General features: G+C 42.9%; 1 protein-coding gene across 2 annotated transcripts in view; it reads left to right on the top strand.

Annotated features, from left to right (window-relative positions):
- The window catches only part of KCNS3 (potassium voltage-gated channel modifier subfamily S member 3), a 40,267-nt gene extending 23,851 nt beyond the window's left edge, over positions 1 to 16,416 (top strand). For both annotated transcript variants that reach the window (XM_044262040.1, XM_044262041.1), the window contains exons 2-3: positions 628 to 818; positions 14,415 to 16,416. In XM_044262040.1, the coding sequence (XP_044117975.1) occupies positions 14,474 to 15,949 (1,476 nt within the window). In that variant the 5' untranslated portion in view covers positions 628 to 818; positions 14,415 to 14,473 and the 3' untranslated portion in view covers positions 15,950 to 16,416. The remainder of the gene's footprint in view (positions 1 to 627; positions 819 to 14,414) is intronic.
- The last annotated feature ends 568 nt before the right edge of the window (positions 16,417 to 16,984 follow it).

Here is a 16,984-nt window from a genome sequence, read left to right as displayed (position 1 = left end):
ACACGTTTAACCAGAGGACTCTGATCTAGCATGCATAGTCACTTCTGATCTGTGAAATATAACAATGGACAAAGAAAGCAAAATCGAATCTGGCCAGGCTTTGAAACCTATTGATTTCAAATTAGAGCAGTGGTGTTAATTCTATTAGGGCAGTCACACTGAGAACTTGGTCTCTGAAATGGATTAAAATGTATTCATTTAGAAGCTTATAAGTATATCCTTGATAAATTAGTCAGGAAAATAATGCTCCTAGAAGAAACTGTGTGGGAAGTGAATAACCACAGTCCTAATTCCAGTGCCTCGTTTTAGCTTTGGATGTTCTGTTGGCTTTGGGGTCAGTGGAGATGTCCCAAGTGTCCACTATAGTCAAAACCTGAGGGTCCTTAAGCCTGAGAATGACTGCAAGTCAGGTCCTGGGGCAATGATGTCTCCCAATCCCTGTGTCTAGTGAGAGGGATGCTTCCATGGAGGCGGGCGGAGGGGAAGAGCGCTCTGTCCCTGAGAGGAGATAGGGCTCTAAGAGATGGTTCTAATCGGTGAAGTGCCCAGATCACTGAGTCTGAGTTAGAATGTCTTGGGTGTGTTTCTTCCTTGGAGCTAAAACTTGACTTCTGGCTTCTTCTGCAGGTGAGAATGATTTCCCAGTGATTGCTTTGGCCCCTTCAACCAGAAAACAGGATTCTTCTCTTCTTGTGGCCACTAAATGCCTCTGTGTACCACACACACCCGTGAGGGAAGAAGGGTGGAGCTTCTTGGATGATGATGGATGTTCTGCTGGACAGGATGAGGGCAGAGAGTGTACCATCGACACCACAAGGGTAAGAGCCGCCACTGATCTTTCCTCTGGCCCCATCACTAACCGGAGAGGGGAGAGTGAGCCGCACAGAGCAGTGACAGAGAGGAAGGTCACACACCAGGGAGACTCTTCTGACTAACATTCACTGGCAGTTGGGGCAGACGAGTAAAGGAGGGAGGTGAGAAAGCCAGCCTGGAAGGATTAGGTTGGGTTCTTTTGGGGGAGGCACCGAGCCCGCTTTGGAAGACTCATTGCCCACTCCGCTTTCTGAGATTCCTGGCTCAAACTTGAGGAAGTAACAGCTGCCTTTATTGTGTTAAGATTATGTTTGAGTCCATTTAAGTCAGTCTGGTTTAAAATGGGCTGTGGATTGGTAAGTCTGGCTCAGGTCATAGAAGGGGCGGAGGTTCCTGGAAGTACATGGTCTGGAGACACATGTTGTTTGAGCCAAATAATGTTGAACACATGTTGGATCAATTCCAATTAATCTTGAGATGCCCCATAGAAAAATCAGGGTTTCTGGGTCTCCTGGCTCACTGTAAGATACATGCGTGCTGGCTCTCTGTTCCCACAAAGGACTCTGGGGCTGAATGAGATTTGCCTCTGGAGAATTCACTGCAGTCCCAACCAAATTTGTTTAACTTACTTGTTTGGCTGCTGGAGGCATTTCATTTCCCCTTGTCTGGTCTAGATCTTTCTGCTAGCTCTTTGACAAAAACAGTGATAGCCTTTTAATTCTTCCGGATCAAAGCGAGTATCTTTCACTGGATTATGGACAGAAATTAGCATACGGCTCCGAGACTGCGGAAGCGGCCATGCCTGTTTCCTTCCATGGAACAGCTTAGGGTGTAGGGACACTACCTGTGGGGGGCGGGGGGGGAGACCTGTGAAAGAATTATAATATCTTGTGGGGGGTGCTAACACAATTGTGCACTGGGGGCTGTTGGGAGAAGGTGAGAGGGCTGAGGAACCGGGGGGGGGGGGCTGTTAATTTGGCCCAGGTGCGTTCAGATTCTCCAGAAGTCCCCTGGACCCCAGTATGAGCATGTGTTTGTGGGTTCCCCCACAAAGGTGACTCCTGAGTGGGTATTACCTGCGGAGTAAAGGCTCCCCTCTTATGGTGGAAAATCTTCCCTCCGTGATTCTTTTTTTTTTTTTTTTTAACCAAGGGGACAGATTTCTGGCCACTCATTTCTAGCCTCAGTAAATCCCCCAGCCTTCTGAGTGGCCTCCGCTTGGAGAAGAGCTGTGGGAATGACAGGATGCCCGGGCTTTGCAGAAGGAGTAGCCACATAAAGAGAGGCCCAGAGGGAATGAGTGCAGTCCTGATCCGACTGTCCCAGGTAGAGAGAGCTGCCTCTTTTCCAGAAGGCTCTTTGAAGTTTGATGTACTCTCCAGACTGGCGCTGGGCATGACCTTCTAGATGGCTTATAAGTAGCCATTCATTTCCTGGAACTGCACTATTTTAGCTGCTCCAATGACACTGGTTCAGGAAGGTCTGCGCTAAGGAATGCCAGCATCTCGGTTTCTCAACCACACGGGGTGGGCTCTGCAGTGCCACTGACATTTCCCCGTGCTCTCTGCTCTTCTGTGCTCAGCACTGATTACCAATCTTCTGTTCCTTACGTGTTACACCAGTGCCCGGGGAGCTCGCTGGAAGAGAAGGTCAGGGAAGGCGCCCGGTGGGAACACCTCCATCCACAGGTGTGGACTGACTTTAGGTTTTGAATTCTGTTTATATCTGCTTGTTTTTATTTGGAATATACTCACAAGCCATGGGCAGAAATAGAATTTAGCACAAACCTACCCTTTTAAAAAACATGAGTGATTGTTCTTTTAAATTTATTAGGATGAAATGCAGCTCTCAGGATAGCCCAAAAAGGTGACAATGCCCTATTTTTTTTTAATTTGATGGAAAGATTAATGTAGACTTTGGACAAGTAGGAGGGCAGAAGGAATCAAGGCCTTTGTCTACATTTGTGGAATCGATTGAAAAAAGTGATTCTGCCCAATCAAAATACTGACTTGTATTTATTATGCTCTTGTTACATTTCTGAACAAGCAAGAGCCTCTGCAAAGCCACTCATGCACATGTGTCTATGTATATTTGTCTGGCTTAAGAAGACACAGTTCTGAGAGTATTTCTTAAGTGAGTTTGAGAACAGAAAACAAAAAGAGAGGGAAGTGGACTAAGAAGAGGTGATTAAGAGGTTAATGGCTTCAAAAAGCCTTTTAAAGGGTGCCACTTGGAGAGAGGAAGATCAATGCCATTTTTCTTTTAAGCTTCCAGTGAATATCTTGGATTTTTGACATCTTTTTCTTTCTTTTAAAAAAGAAAACACCAAGTAAACACCAAGGGACCCAAGGTGGCCAAATACAGTCTATAGTGGTCCCACGATGCATAATTTGGGGTGATAATGGGCAAGGGGAGTGGCACAGGGAGCTGACGTTCTTGAGAAAAAGAATGAAAATAGCATTGGAGTTTTCAGCTTTGTGGCCAGATGCCTTTTGTACTCCCAGATGTGCCTGATTGGAGATCCCATGTGTCCTCGTCATAATTATACCAAATCCCCTATTAAAGAGTATAGTGCTCTTTAATGAGGATGATGAAAAACTAGGTAAATTCAAAGATCAGCCAGTCCCTCCTCCCTCCCACTTAAAAAAAATTAAATACTCATATTTGATGCATAGTGGAAAGAATCTACTGCATAAAATCCGGATAATGTTGGGTAGACTCTGCTCCTTAGGTGTCCCTATTTGCAAGGTGGGGTATAAGATTTCACTTAGGACAGTTAGGGAATTAAAGGATATTATTCATTCATTCAGTGATGCCTCCTCATCGCCCCCTAGTGCCCAGGTACTACATGGACTGCTGGGAATTCCAGGATGAACGAGTCTCTATTCAAGTGCTTACTACCATGCATGACCTGAAAAGGTGCTTCGTAAATTTTTCTTGAAACGTTTTTGATGGAGAATTTTAACATGAACAAAAATAGGGAGAATAATACATTAAACTCCTGTACGCATCATCCAACTGCAACAGTGATCAATTCAGTGATCAATGCCCCCTCCAGCGTTCCTGCAGTTTTGAAATCCATCCTACAGAAGTAACCCTAACACCTGAGAGGGGTAGCTGAGCAGGCACCGGGACGGTCACGGACCGACAGGATGTCTCTGAACAGTGATGTAATGTAGTAGTTGACTGCTCTTGGTCCCTGTGGTGAAGAGCCCCGTGCAGTCCCTCTTCTTATGACTCTTAAAGGACTGCCCCTGAGAGCTTCGCGGGATCTCTGGGGGCGTGGCGGCCTCCCTCCCGGGGCCCGCGGGACGCCCATGTAGTGCTCACTCACCGCACTCTCATCGACATTGTTCTAGGACGTATAACGAGACGGTACCACAAGTGAACACGTAATGCCAGTGCATACGAACATTCTCGTAGGAGTGGTTAGCGAAGCCGACGCCTCACTTCTGCATTTTGTCATTAGCTATTATCCTCTAACGTTTCAGTGTATCCTTACAGAAATAAAGCAGCATATAAAAAAATATGGCCATATCTTGTATGAGCAAGAGACACCTCCCCTTCCTTCCCCAACCCCCCACCTCCTGGCTCTCTTACCAACCTCCCTCCCCAGGGATTATTTTGAAATGAACCCCAAATGTGGCATACTTTTATATTTTAGTATACATTTTCAAAAGGTAATGGTTCTTTTAAAACAGTATACTTCCAATACCATCAACGCATTGAAATCTTAATAATTCTTTTGTATTATCAAGTATCTTGTTGATACTCAAACTCTCCTGTTTTTCATATGTATTTTTTTAAGCATTTGGCTAGTTAAAATCAGGATTCATACAAAGCCCACACATTGGATCTCTCTGATACATCTCTTATCTGGTCTGTGCTGTCTGTCCCGCACAGTTTCCCACAGTCTGGATTTTGCTGTGTCACTGCACATGTTCCTCTGAAATCTCTATCTGATTTCAAATGGCAGATCTAGATTCTCAAAAACATTCAGGCCTGATTGTTGGTTGTTGTTGAAATATTGCAGAATTGCGTATATACTTCCATCAAGAGGCATGCTCTGTCTTGTGTCTTTCCGTTACTTCTGACTCAGGTATTGTTATTCTGACGTAGCTGTTAGTTAAGTACCGCATCAGATTTTTATCTGGGTTTTAGCAGCCTAGATCCATTATTGCAGGATGACTTGCATTCCTTCTTCATTAGCTGGGATCCTTTCTTACATAACAGTTTTATTGAGATACATTTCACTTATGATAAAATTTACCTTTCTAAAATGTAGAATTCAGTAGTTCTTACTATTTTTTAAGGCTGTACAGCCAACTAATTGCAGAACATTCTTATGACGCCTGAAAGAAACACATACCTACTGTTGGTTACACCCTATTCTTTCTTCTTCCCAGTCCCGAACAACCACTTTCTAATGGGGTTTGCCTATTCTGAATGTTCCATATAAATGGAATTGTAGAATATGAGGTCTTTCTTGGTTTGTCTTCTTTCACTGGAATAATGTTTTCCAAATTCACCCATGTTATAAGTACCTGGTACTTCATTCCTTTCTATGGCCAGATAAGATTCCTTCGAATGGACATACCATTTTGTTTATCCCTCCCTCTATTAATGGACATGGGTGTTTGGGTTATTTTCCCTCTTTGACTCTTATGAATAATGCTGCTTTGTACATTAATGTGCATGTTTTGTTTGAAAATATGTTTTCAGTTTTCTTGGAAATATGCTTAGAAGTGGAATGGTTGGGTCATATGCTAACTCTATGTTTAACTTGTTCAGAAATGGACCAAATTATTTTCCAACATGGTTGCACCATTTTTTTTAAAAGATTTTATTTATTCATTTGACAGAGATCACAAGTAGGCAGAGAGGCAGGCAGAGAGAGAGTGAGAGAGGGAAGCAGGCTCCCTGCTGAGCAGAGAGCCGGATGTGGGACTCGATCCCAGGACCCTGAGATCATGACCTGAGCCGAAGGCAGTGGCTTAACCCACTGAGCCACCCAGGCGCCCTGGTTGCACCATTGTAACTTACCCCTGGTAATGCATGACGGTTCCAGTTGCTGCATATCCTCACAAACACTTGCACTATAGTATAATGCTTGTATTATTATTCCTTTTTGATTTTAGCCATCCTACTAGTGTGGTGTTACCTTTTTGATCGTCATTTTCTCTGATGACAAATGATGTTCCCTCTCTTCATGGGCTTTTTGGACATTTTTTTATCTTCAGGGAAATGTCTGTCGAAACCTGTTGCCCATTTTTAAGTAGGTTATTTGTCTTTTTATGGTTGAGTTGTAAGAGTTCTTTATTTTGGATACTAGATCATTCTCAGATAAATGATTTGCAAATGTTTTCCCCCATCATGTGGGTCACCTTTTCATTTTCTTGATACTTGTCCTTTGACCTGATAATGTCCTTTGAAGCACAACATTTTCAATTTTCATGAAGTCAGTTTACCTATTGTTCCTTTTTTGTATTATGATTTTGGTGTGTATCTAAGAAGTCATTTTAATCCAAGGTCACCAAAATTTATGCCTGTGTTTCCTTATGCATGTTTCCTAGTTTTGGCACCTATATTTAGGTCTCTATTCATAGATAAATTAACTTTTGTGTATAATATGAGGTGGACATCCAGTTTTATTCTTTGACCTGTCACTATCCAAGAGTTCCAGTACCCTTTATTGAAAAGATTGTTCTTTCGCTATTGAATTGTCTTGGTGTCCTTGTTGAAAATCAGTTGATCATAGATACGGACTTATTTCTGGATTCTTAATTTTTTCCTTTGATCTACCGGAGTTGATTTTCTTCCCCCCACCCTTACATTCCAGAATAATGAACTGATACTCTAATACCCTCCAAAGATGACCAGTATATTAATTTCTTTCTTTCTTAAAAAATACTATTATGAACTCAGGGATTTTAACATATCAATATAGGTCAGTCTATCGGGAAAATTTTTTTTTTCTTTTTGATGCACAAATTTACCCTCTTTGGCCAGTGAGAGTGTGCTTAACTTGGCCCAGAGTCCTTTTGACTCTGCCCCTGTCCTTGTTGATAGCTTCCTTGCTTTCTAATATAACAAGATAGTACAGGCTTATCTTGGGTATTTCTTTTTTTAAATTTAAATTTAATTAACCAACATATAGGACATCATTAGTTTCAGATGTAGAGCTCAGAAATTCATCAGTTGCATATGCTGAATGCTCATTACGTCATGAGTCCATCACCCAGTTACCCCAGCCACCTCTCCACCTCCCCTCCAGCAAGCCTCAGGTTGTTCCAAGAATCTCTCGTGGTTTTTCTTCCTCTCTGATTTATTCCCATTCAGTTTTTTTTTTGTTTGTTTGTTTTCTTTTTTTTTCCAATTTATTTATTTTCAGAAAAACAGTATTCATTATTTTTTCACCACACCCAGTGCTCCATGCAAGCTGTGCCCTCTATAATACCCACCACCTGGTACCCCAACCTCCCACCCCCCTGCCACTTCAAACCCCTCAGACTGTTTTTCAGAGTCCATAGTCTCTCATGGTTCACCTCCCCTTCCAATTTACCCAAATTCCCTACTCCTCTCTAACACCCCTTGTCCTCCATGCTATTTGTTATGCTCCACAAATAAGTGAAACCATATGATAATTGACTCTCTCTGCTTGACTTATTTCACTCAGCATAATCTCTTCCAGTCCCGTCCATGTTGCTACAAAAGTTGGGTATTCATCCTTTCTGATGGAGGCATAATACTCCATAGTGTATATGGACCACATCTTCCTTATCCATTCATCCGTTGAAGGGCATCTTGGTTCTTTCCATAGTTTGGCGACTGTGGCCATTGCTGCTATAAACATTGGGGTACAGATGGCCCTTCTTTTCATGACATCTGTGTCTTTGGGGTAAATACCCAGGAGTGCAATTGCAGAGTCATAGGGAAGCTCTATTTTTAATTTCTTGAGGAATCTCCACACTGTTCTCCAAAGAGGCTGCACCAACTTGCATTCCCACCAACAGTGTAAGAGGGTTCCCCTTTCTCCACATCCTCTCCAACACCTGTTGTTTCCTGTTTTGTTAATTTTGGCCATTCTAACTGGTGTAAGGTGATATCTCAATGTGGTTTTAATTTGAATCTCCCTGAGGGCTAATGATGATGAGCATTTTTTCATGTGTCTGATAGCCATTTGTATGTTTTGATTGGAGAAGTGTCTGTTCATATCTTCTGCCCATTTTTTGATGTGTTTGTCTGTTTCGTGTGGGTTGAGTTTGAGGAGTTCATTATAGATCCTGGATATCAACCTTTTGTCTGTACTGTCATTTGCAAATATCTTCTCTCATTCCGTGGGTTGCCTCTTTGTTTTTTTGACTGTTTCCTTTGCTGTGCAGAAGCTTTTGATTTTGATGAAGTCCCAGAAGTTTATTTTCGCTTTTGTTTCCTTTGCCTTTGGAGACGTATCTTGAAAGAAGTTGCTGTGGCTGATATCAAAGAGATTACTGCCTATGTTCTCCTCTAAGATTCTGCAACGTGGCAGGATACAAAGTCAATGTGCAGAAATCAGTGGCTTTCTTATACACTAACAATGAAAATACAGAAAGGGAAATTAGAGAATCGATTCCATTTACTATAGCACCAATAACCATAAGATACCTGGGAATAAACCTAACTAAAGAGGTAAAGGATCTGTACTTGAGGAACTACAGAACACTCATGAAAGAAATTGAAGAAGACACAAATAGATGGAAGACCATTCCATGCTCTTGGATCGGAAGAATAAACATTGTTAAAATGTCTATACTGCCTAGATCAATCTATACTTTTAATGCCATTCCGATAAAAATTCCACCGGCATTCTTCAAAGAGCTGGAGCAAATAATCCTAAAATTTGTATGGAATCAGAAGAGACCCCGAATCGCTAAGGAAATGTTGAAAAACAAAAATAAAGCTGGCGGCATCACCTTACCTGATTTTAAGCTTTATTACAAAGCTGTGATCACCAAGACAGCATGGTACTGGCATAAAAACAGACACATAGACCAGTGGAACAGAGTAGAGAGCCCAGATATGGACCCTCAACTCTATGGTCAATTAATCTTTGACAAAACAGGAAAAAATATACAGTGGAAAAAAGACAGTCTCTTCAATAAATGGTGCTGGGAAAACTGGACAGCTATATGTAGAAGAATGAAACTCGACCATTCTCTTACACCGTACATAAAGATAAACTCAAAATGGATAAAAGACCTCAAAGTGAGACAGGAACCCATTCAGTTTTCCCTCCCTTCCCCAATGATCCTTTGCATTATTTCTTATATTTCACAAGTGAGTGAAACTATATAATTGTCTTTCTCTGACTGACTTATTTTTCTCAGTATAATACCCTCCAGTTCCAACCATGTCAGTGTAAATGGTAAGATTTCATCCTTTTTGATAGCTGGTTAATATTCCATTGTATACACACACACACACACACACACACATCTATACCACATCTTCTTTTCCATTCATCTGTTGATGGACATCTGAGCTCTTTCCATAGTTTGACTATTATGGACATTGCTGCTATAAACATTGGGGTGAAGATACCCCTTCAGATCACTACATTTGTATCTTTGGGGTAAATACCTAGTGGTGAAATTTCTGGGTCATAGGGTAGCTCTATTTTTAATGCCTTGAGAAACCTCCATACTGTTTTACAGAGTGGCTGCACCAGCTCACATTTATCTTGGGCATTTCTTACTCCAGACCCAGGATTAGATATTTCTCCAAGGAGCCCTTGTTCTTTTAGTGAGAAATTGTATTTTGATGCTTCAATCTGCACAACTTGAGATGTTCATTGCTCTTGACTTGGTATCTTCAGTTGGGGTCCCAGGGAAATAGACTGAGCCAGAGATTGATGTGCAGGAAGTTTGTTTGGAGGTGCCCTTGGGACCAAGGCCAGCAGGAAGTGAGGGAAGTAGGATTGGGCAAGGAGAAGAGTTGAACTGTGATGAGGATGGAACAGAAATCTTAGCTGATCCTATGGAAACTCTGGAGCCTACCTTGAGAAAAAGGTGCTGGGTCTTTATAGCCCACTCATACATATGTCACTGGATGTGAACTGGCCTGGGGAAGGAGTGTGACCTTGGGCAAGACTTTGAATGAAGGTGATTCCCGAAGAGGGACTTAACTTAGGGCCCTTAACTATTACCACTTCCAGCAGGTGTGAGAATAAGTGGCTCAGTTCTAAAGGGGAGATATAAGTGACGCTTCATAGCATCCACAGGAGTTGGTCATTTTGTTGTAGGTCTTTTCAGTGGAAATAAAATCGTCCCTTAGAAAAAGTTAAATTATCAGTTCATAATGCTACTTCCAATTCAAATTTAGGATCATGGGGCTCTTATTTAATTTCTTTGATTTTTATATTTGTATTTTATTTTGCACTCAGAATCTTGGGGGCTTTTCATGACATTAACATAATCATTTATTTGCTTTACCTTATTTTTGTGTGTGCATAAGTTTCAGAGTCATGATTCCGATATGAATACTAAAAATATTTTTAAGATGTTTAGAGTTTGTCAGAGGGTGTATACCATTATGGACGTACAATTTATTAAAATTAAATCAAACTGAAAATAAATAAATTGAAAAAAAACATACAAAAAAACCCCCCAAAAAATTAAATCAAACTTCAAAAATCTGGAAAGAATTTAGCTCTTTGAGGTTAATGACCAATTTGATACACAGTAAGGTTAAATTTTTAGGGATTGTCTTTTTCTTTTTTATTTAATTTTGATTCATAATTGTGTAAAACATTTACATAGTTCCCAAGTCCGGCTTCCAACATTGTCGCCTATACCCTGTTCCCTCTCTCCCCAAACAGGGAAGCACTTTGTTTATTTTCAGTTTGTCTTTCTGCTGTTTTTCTCTGTGTGTGTGTGTACATATGTGTATGTATATACATATGCATGTATGTGTACATATACACACACATTTTCCCTTTACTTAAGTAACATATCCTAGAAATCACTCCATTGCATATAGGGAGAGAGACAGACCACAGTTTCTTTGGCCAATCTTTTATTGATGGCTATTTGGAATGTTTCCAGCTTATTCAAGTGTTTTCAGTGTTTGTCTTTCTTTGGGAGAGATTTCTAGATGAGAGATTGCTGGGGCAGAGGATAAATGCCGATGTAGTTTTGTTACATCTGGTCAAATTGCCCTCCAAAAGCCTTCTCCTTCATTTTGCATTCTTCCCCCATCCCCCGCTTCCCCACAGACTCATTAATAGAGTGTGCAATCCAATTTTTGGATTGCAGATCACATGAACACACCTAAAAAAATGCTTTAATGTATTTAAAGTTATTTGTGTATTTATAAATACACATATAAATGTGTCTATGTTTACATATATACATAAATGCATACGTTTACATATATAAATGAATTACAAATGTATAATTCATATAAATCATAAATATATGTAGACATGTATAAATATATCTTTGATCTTGTAAATGTTTTCTGGATAGGAGTAAATGAACAGGAATCTTGGAGAAAAGGTTGCTCAGTGTTTGCCTGTCTTTATGTTACTTTGGATGTGTGAGGCACCATGCTGTAGAAAGCTCTGGAATCGGGAGAATTTGCACCTATGCTCTAACCATTAATATCTGCACAAAGCCCACTCATCTCCTCTGATCCTGCCTCCTCATTGGCAAATGCCAGGGTGGTCGTGAGGGACAAATGACAGAGGGAATGTTTGCAATTGGAAAGGGACTGTCTGCCTGCCAGGGAACCTAGCTACCGAACATGAAGGTGGGAGATCCTTCTTCCTGGCCCCCTGTTGGCTGCTGTAGGCCGGACCCAGGCAAGGAAAACAAACCTACTTCTCTGGCTACCATGCCTTGGAAAATCTCAGCTTGCACTCTGAGATCAAGCATTTGGTATAATCCAGATGCTTTGCTTTTTTCTCTCCGCTGAAGCCCCACAACAAGAAGCCCTTATTTTACAATGTGTATTGCTTTTATGATGAGACTGTGTGGCATGAATGGGCTTCATAATGGGCTCTCTTTCACCAGCACGGAGTGATTAAAAAGCGGGGAGGACAGAACGGGAAGACTGACATGAAGGGTGATAACCGTGTTCTTTAGAAAAGTGACTGCAGATTGATCGGGAAACGGATTACACACTCATTGATTATGACACCGGCTTCTGTAGGTGTGTCATGAAGGCAGACACTGCTGTTCTATCACTGTAGCTTTCCAGAATAACCAAGAAGGTGAAAAATAAGCCACCAGAAGAAAATGTCCATTAATGTCTTAATGCCAGCTTAGCTGAAACTAGCTCCTTGGAACGTTTTACTATGTAAACGTGCCAGGAGCACAAGCTTGCTTTCCGAGATCTGAAGTTCCATAAATATTTGGACCAAGCCATGAGATCTGATTTAGGCCCATCAAAGAAGATATCTAGCTAAAAATAGAAAGCAGAGGCAGGAAAAAAAAAAAAGAGAACAAGTATTTTGAAGAGGTCAGCAAGTCTGTTAACTGGTATGTCAAGTTATGCGATGGTCTCTGGTTTCATGGGAACACACTCATGGGAATGCGTTCCGTTAGTGTCTCGAGAGCAAGTGCCCCATGCCTGCTTTATGACTGGAGGCTCCATCCTGGGGCAGATGTAAGGGGGCTGGACGTTGAGGCTGTGTCCTCTGGGGCCTTCCTCAGAGGAGGCATCTCTTGTCTCATTGAGAGCCTTGGCTTTTCATAAGCATAAGGGGCAGAAAATCCCTTCCTGACTTTTTTGCCTCCTCTAATGGTATCCTCATATCAGTCACTTATGCAGAGTGGGAAACACACCCTCTTTTCACTTTTCTACTTCCCTGTCCTTTTTCCCCCAAGTACTGTTGATTCAACATTATGAACTTTTCTTGATTTCTGTCACTTCCTTGTTACACACACCACCGCTGTTATGAGTTGGGGACCTCTCCCTTCTCTTGCACCTCTGACTCCCTGAACCTTTTTCCCCCCAGCCAATTCCCACCCTGCTGTCAGTGGGGTCATACTAGGTCACAGTCACAAAGACAGCTGTGTCCAGTCACTGATTAAGAGCATTTAGCGATCTTGCCTACAGATAAAGGCCAGACTCTAGACTTCTCTAAAGATTCTTACCAATCTGGCTTCTCCCCACCCCTCACCACCCCCGCCACAAACTGACCGGTGCCCACTGTTGGGAATGCCCTTTCCCCTTGTTTGGTCAGCTCTGCTTGAACCTTTAACTTCTGAGCCAGATCTAACCAATGACAAGGGTGATTGCTCTTTTCAGTAATGCCAAAGATGCTTGACTCATTTCTCTTATAGCACTTTCCACATTGGATTTTTGGATTATAATAAGGGAGTAAGTGGAGGAGAAGATATATATAGTAGAAGTATCATGGGTCTGGAGCTGATCCAACCCAGGTTTAAATCTTGGCTCTACCATTTACCTGTCCTGTAAGCTTTGATTCAACTTCTCTGAGTACCCATTTTTCTGTACACCTTCTGTAAAGTATTGGAAGGATAAAATGACAACATGTCTACAAAGCATCTAATAGTATCCTAAGTGGGAACTTAATATCTGACAAACTCCTTCTTTTCATCTGTACCATTTGCTCTGAGGGAGCACCATTGTATTGAGTGATGGTCAAAACCCATTACTTTCTCTCTGAGAAAGATCTGGTGAATCCCAGTTAGTGTCACAACCAGAAACAGGAAGCAGGTGCTGGACCAGTGGAGACTTGGTATCAGTGGAGCAACTGGGAGTGTGTGGGGGACAGTCTAGGAGGAGAGGGAGCAGGTGGAAGAGAAGCATGTTGGTGTCAGGAAACTGATAGTACAATTAACTTATAGAGGTTTTCCCAAGTCACTTTCTTCTCTGTGGATGTATACCTGAAACCAGCATCCCGTTAAGTGTAACTATATCTTTAAGATGTAGGGTACTTAAGGACAGGGAGATAATTATATCCTCCTGATTGTCCCCACCCAAACATAGGGGTAGAACATTCTCTTAAAAGAGTGAAACATGGGAGCACCATGGGAAAGATACATCTTTTGTAAGAGCTGAGCCGAGCCCCTGGTCAAGTGTAGTTTGGGGGTGAGGGTCAGAGCAGAAGGGGGAGCTATTTGGGAGGGTGCATGACTGAACCCTGGGCTCAGGGAGAGGTGAGCTCCGAGCCAGGCAGTGACCAGCCCATCACATCTGAACCGAGTATTCCCAAAGGCAAGAGGCTTGTGGTTGGGACTGGAAGTGCGTGTATAGTGTAAGTGGCCCATGCATTGTTCCTCTGGAGAGGGAGGGGTGAGAGGTAACTTTTGTGTGTTTAGAAAATAAAGAAATAAGAATTAAAGTTCAGGAAAAGGATATGGCAGTCTTCCCCACCCCCCAAGAAAATGGACCTGTGAACTCCAGCTTTTGCAAAAACAACCTGTTTTGTGTTGATTTTCTTCCAGTTCAAATGTGTAAATACTATATATTCCTCTTTATTCAATTTTCAGCTTTGTTCTTCATGTAGCCCATCATCCTGGAAAGGGCAGATTAAAAATAAGCTTGGCAAGGCACCACGGGACTGTGCTAATGCCGTCTTGTGCTCCTTCCAGGTGCAGCGTGAACTTCCTCATCTCCCTTCCCATCCAGCTCCCTGCCTCCTGGGTCCACCATGGTGTTTGGTGAATTTTTCCATCGCCCTGGACCAGACGAGGAACTTGTCAACTTGAACGTGGGGGGCTTTAAGCAGTCCGTCGACCAAAGCACCCTCCTGCGGTTTCCTCACACTCGACTTGGAAAGTTGCTCACCTGCCACTCGGAAGAGGCCATTCTGGAGCTGTGTGATGACTACAGCGTGGCCAATAAGGAGTACTATTTCGATCGGAACCCCTCCTTATTCAGATACGTTTTGAATTTTTATTACACGGGGAAGCTGCACGTCATGGAGGAGCTGTGTGTGTTCTCCTTCTGCCAGGAGATCGAGTACTGGGGCATCAACGAGCTTTTCATCGATTCCTGCTGCAGTCATCGCTACCAGGAGCGCAAGGAGGAAAACCACGAGAAGGACTGGGACCAGAAGAGCAATGACGTGAGTACCGACACCTCCTTTGAAGAGTCGTCTCTGTTCGAGAAGGAGCTGGAGAAGTTTGACAAGCTGCGATTTGGTCAGCTCCGGAAGAAGATCTGGATTCGAATGGAAAACCCAGCCTACTGCCTGTCCGCCAAGCTCATTGCCATCTCTTCCTTGAGCGTGGTGCTGGCCTCCATTGTGGCCATGTGTGTCCACAGCATGTCGGAGTTCCAGAACGAGGACGGGGAGGTAGACGACCCCGTGCTGGAAGGCGTGGAGATCGCGTGCATCACTTGGTTCACTGGCGAGCTCGCCATCCGGCTGGTGGCCACTCCCTGTCAAAAGAAGTTCTGGAAGAACCCTCTGAACATAATTGACTTCGTCTCCATTATCCCTTTCTATGCCACGTTGGCTGTGGACACCAAGGAGGAGGAGAGCGAGGACATCGAGAACATGGGCAAAGTTGTCCAGATCCTCAGGCTAATGAGGATTTTCCGAATTCTCAAGCTTGCCCGGCACTCGGTGGGACTTCGATCTCTCGGTGCCACACTGAGACACAGCTACCACGAAGTTGGGCTGCTGCTTCTCTTTCTCTCTGTGGGCATTTCCATCTTTTCTGTGCTTATCTATTCTGTGGAGAAGGATGAGCACATGTCCAGCCTCACCAGCATTCCCATCTGCTGGTGGTGGGCCACCATCAGCATGACGACCGTGGGCTATGGAGACACCCACCCAGTCACCTTGGCAGGGAAGCTTATCGCCAGCACGTGCATCATCTGTGGCATCTTGGTGGTGGCCCTTCCTATCACCATCATCTTCAACAAGTTTTCCAAGTACTACCAGAAGCAGAAGGACATTGACGTGGACCAGTGCAGCGAGGACCCCCCAGAGAAGGGTCATGATCTCCCTTACTTTAACATTAGGGATATTTACGCGCAGCGGATGCACGCCTTCATTACTAGCCTATCTTCCGTGGGAATTGTGGTGAGCGATCCCGATTCCACGGATGCTTCGAGCATTGAAGACAACGAGGATATTTATAACGCCGCATCCTTGGAGAACTGCACAGCAAAATGAGCAGGGACATTTGTGCCTGTATTTTGCGTCCCTTCCTGATGTTAGGTTAACACAGCTTTATAAACCTCAATGGGTTCGTTAAAATCATTTAATTCTCAGGGTATACCTTTCAGCCATAGTGGGACATTCATTGCTCCAAAATAATAGAATCTTCTTTATTTTTCTCAGTGAAGTGAATTAAATGCCTTGTTAGGAAATTTATTTTTTACAAGAGAGAGTTGTCATATGCTTTTGGAAAAAAGGTAAACGGTGTGGGGTGGGATTTGTTGCTACGGCTTACGTATCATTCTGTGTTTGTCACCTACTCACATTGAGCTAACTGTAAATTACCGACAAGTAGAATCAAAGGCCCAGCTGACTGAAGACTACATGCATGTAAGAGCCACAAAATGAGACAATGCATGTGAATCCATGTTCGTGTTCTAGACATGGAAATTAGGAGCCTAATAAACTTGCCTAATGCAGTACGGAGACTGTCTTGGCTGTTATGTTTTTATGTCAAGTAAGTACATGTCAGTATGTTCAAATGTTGGAAGGGAAATGCTCTTTTTTTGGAGTATCAAGTGTCCTTGCTGTTCGTTTCTGAATTTGGGGTAAACGTCAAAAACAGGCTATCTTTTGTTCAGGAGACCCAATGGTCGTAGGCGGGGAGAAGGTTCATGTCCTGTGTAAACTGATGAAACGTGTACACTTTCAGGACATACTCAAGTTAGCATATACGCACGAAGCATATGCCCTTACAGGTACCCTTCTAGTCTCTCGTTTGTATTTTATAATTTCTCCTTCTTTTTTTTTTTTTTTTAAAGATTTTATTTATTTATTTGACACACAGAGAGAGATCACAAGTAGGCAGAGAGGCAGGCAGAGAGAGAGGGGGAAGCAGGCTCCCCGCTGAGCAGAGAGCCAAAGCAGGGCTCGATCCCAGGACCCTGAGACCATGACCTGAGCCGAAGGCAGAGGCTCAACCCAGTGAGCCACCCAGGCGCCCCTATAATTTCTCCTTCTGAGAAAAAAACCTCATCACCTGAAAATTAT

The sequence above is a fragment of the Neovison vison genome, chromosome 8, assembly GCF_020171115.1.
Source record: "Neovison vison isolate M4711 chromosome 8, ASM_NN_V1, whole genome shotgun sequence".
NCBI lineage: Eukaryota > Metazoa > Chordata > Mammalia > Carnivora > Mustelidae > Neogale > Neogale vison.
This window is presented reverse-complemented; position numbering and strand designations above follow the sequence as displayed.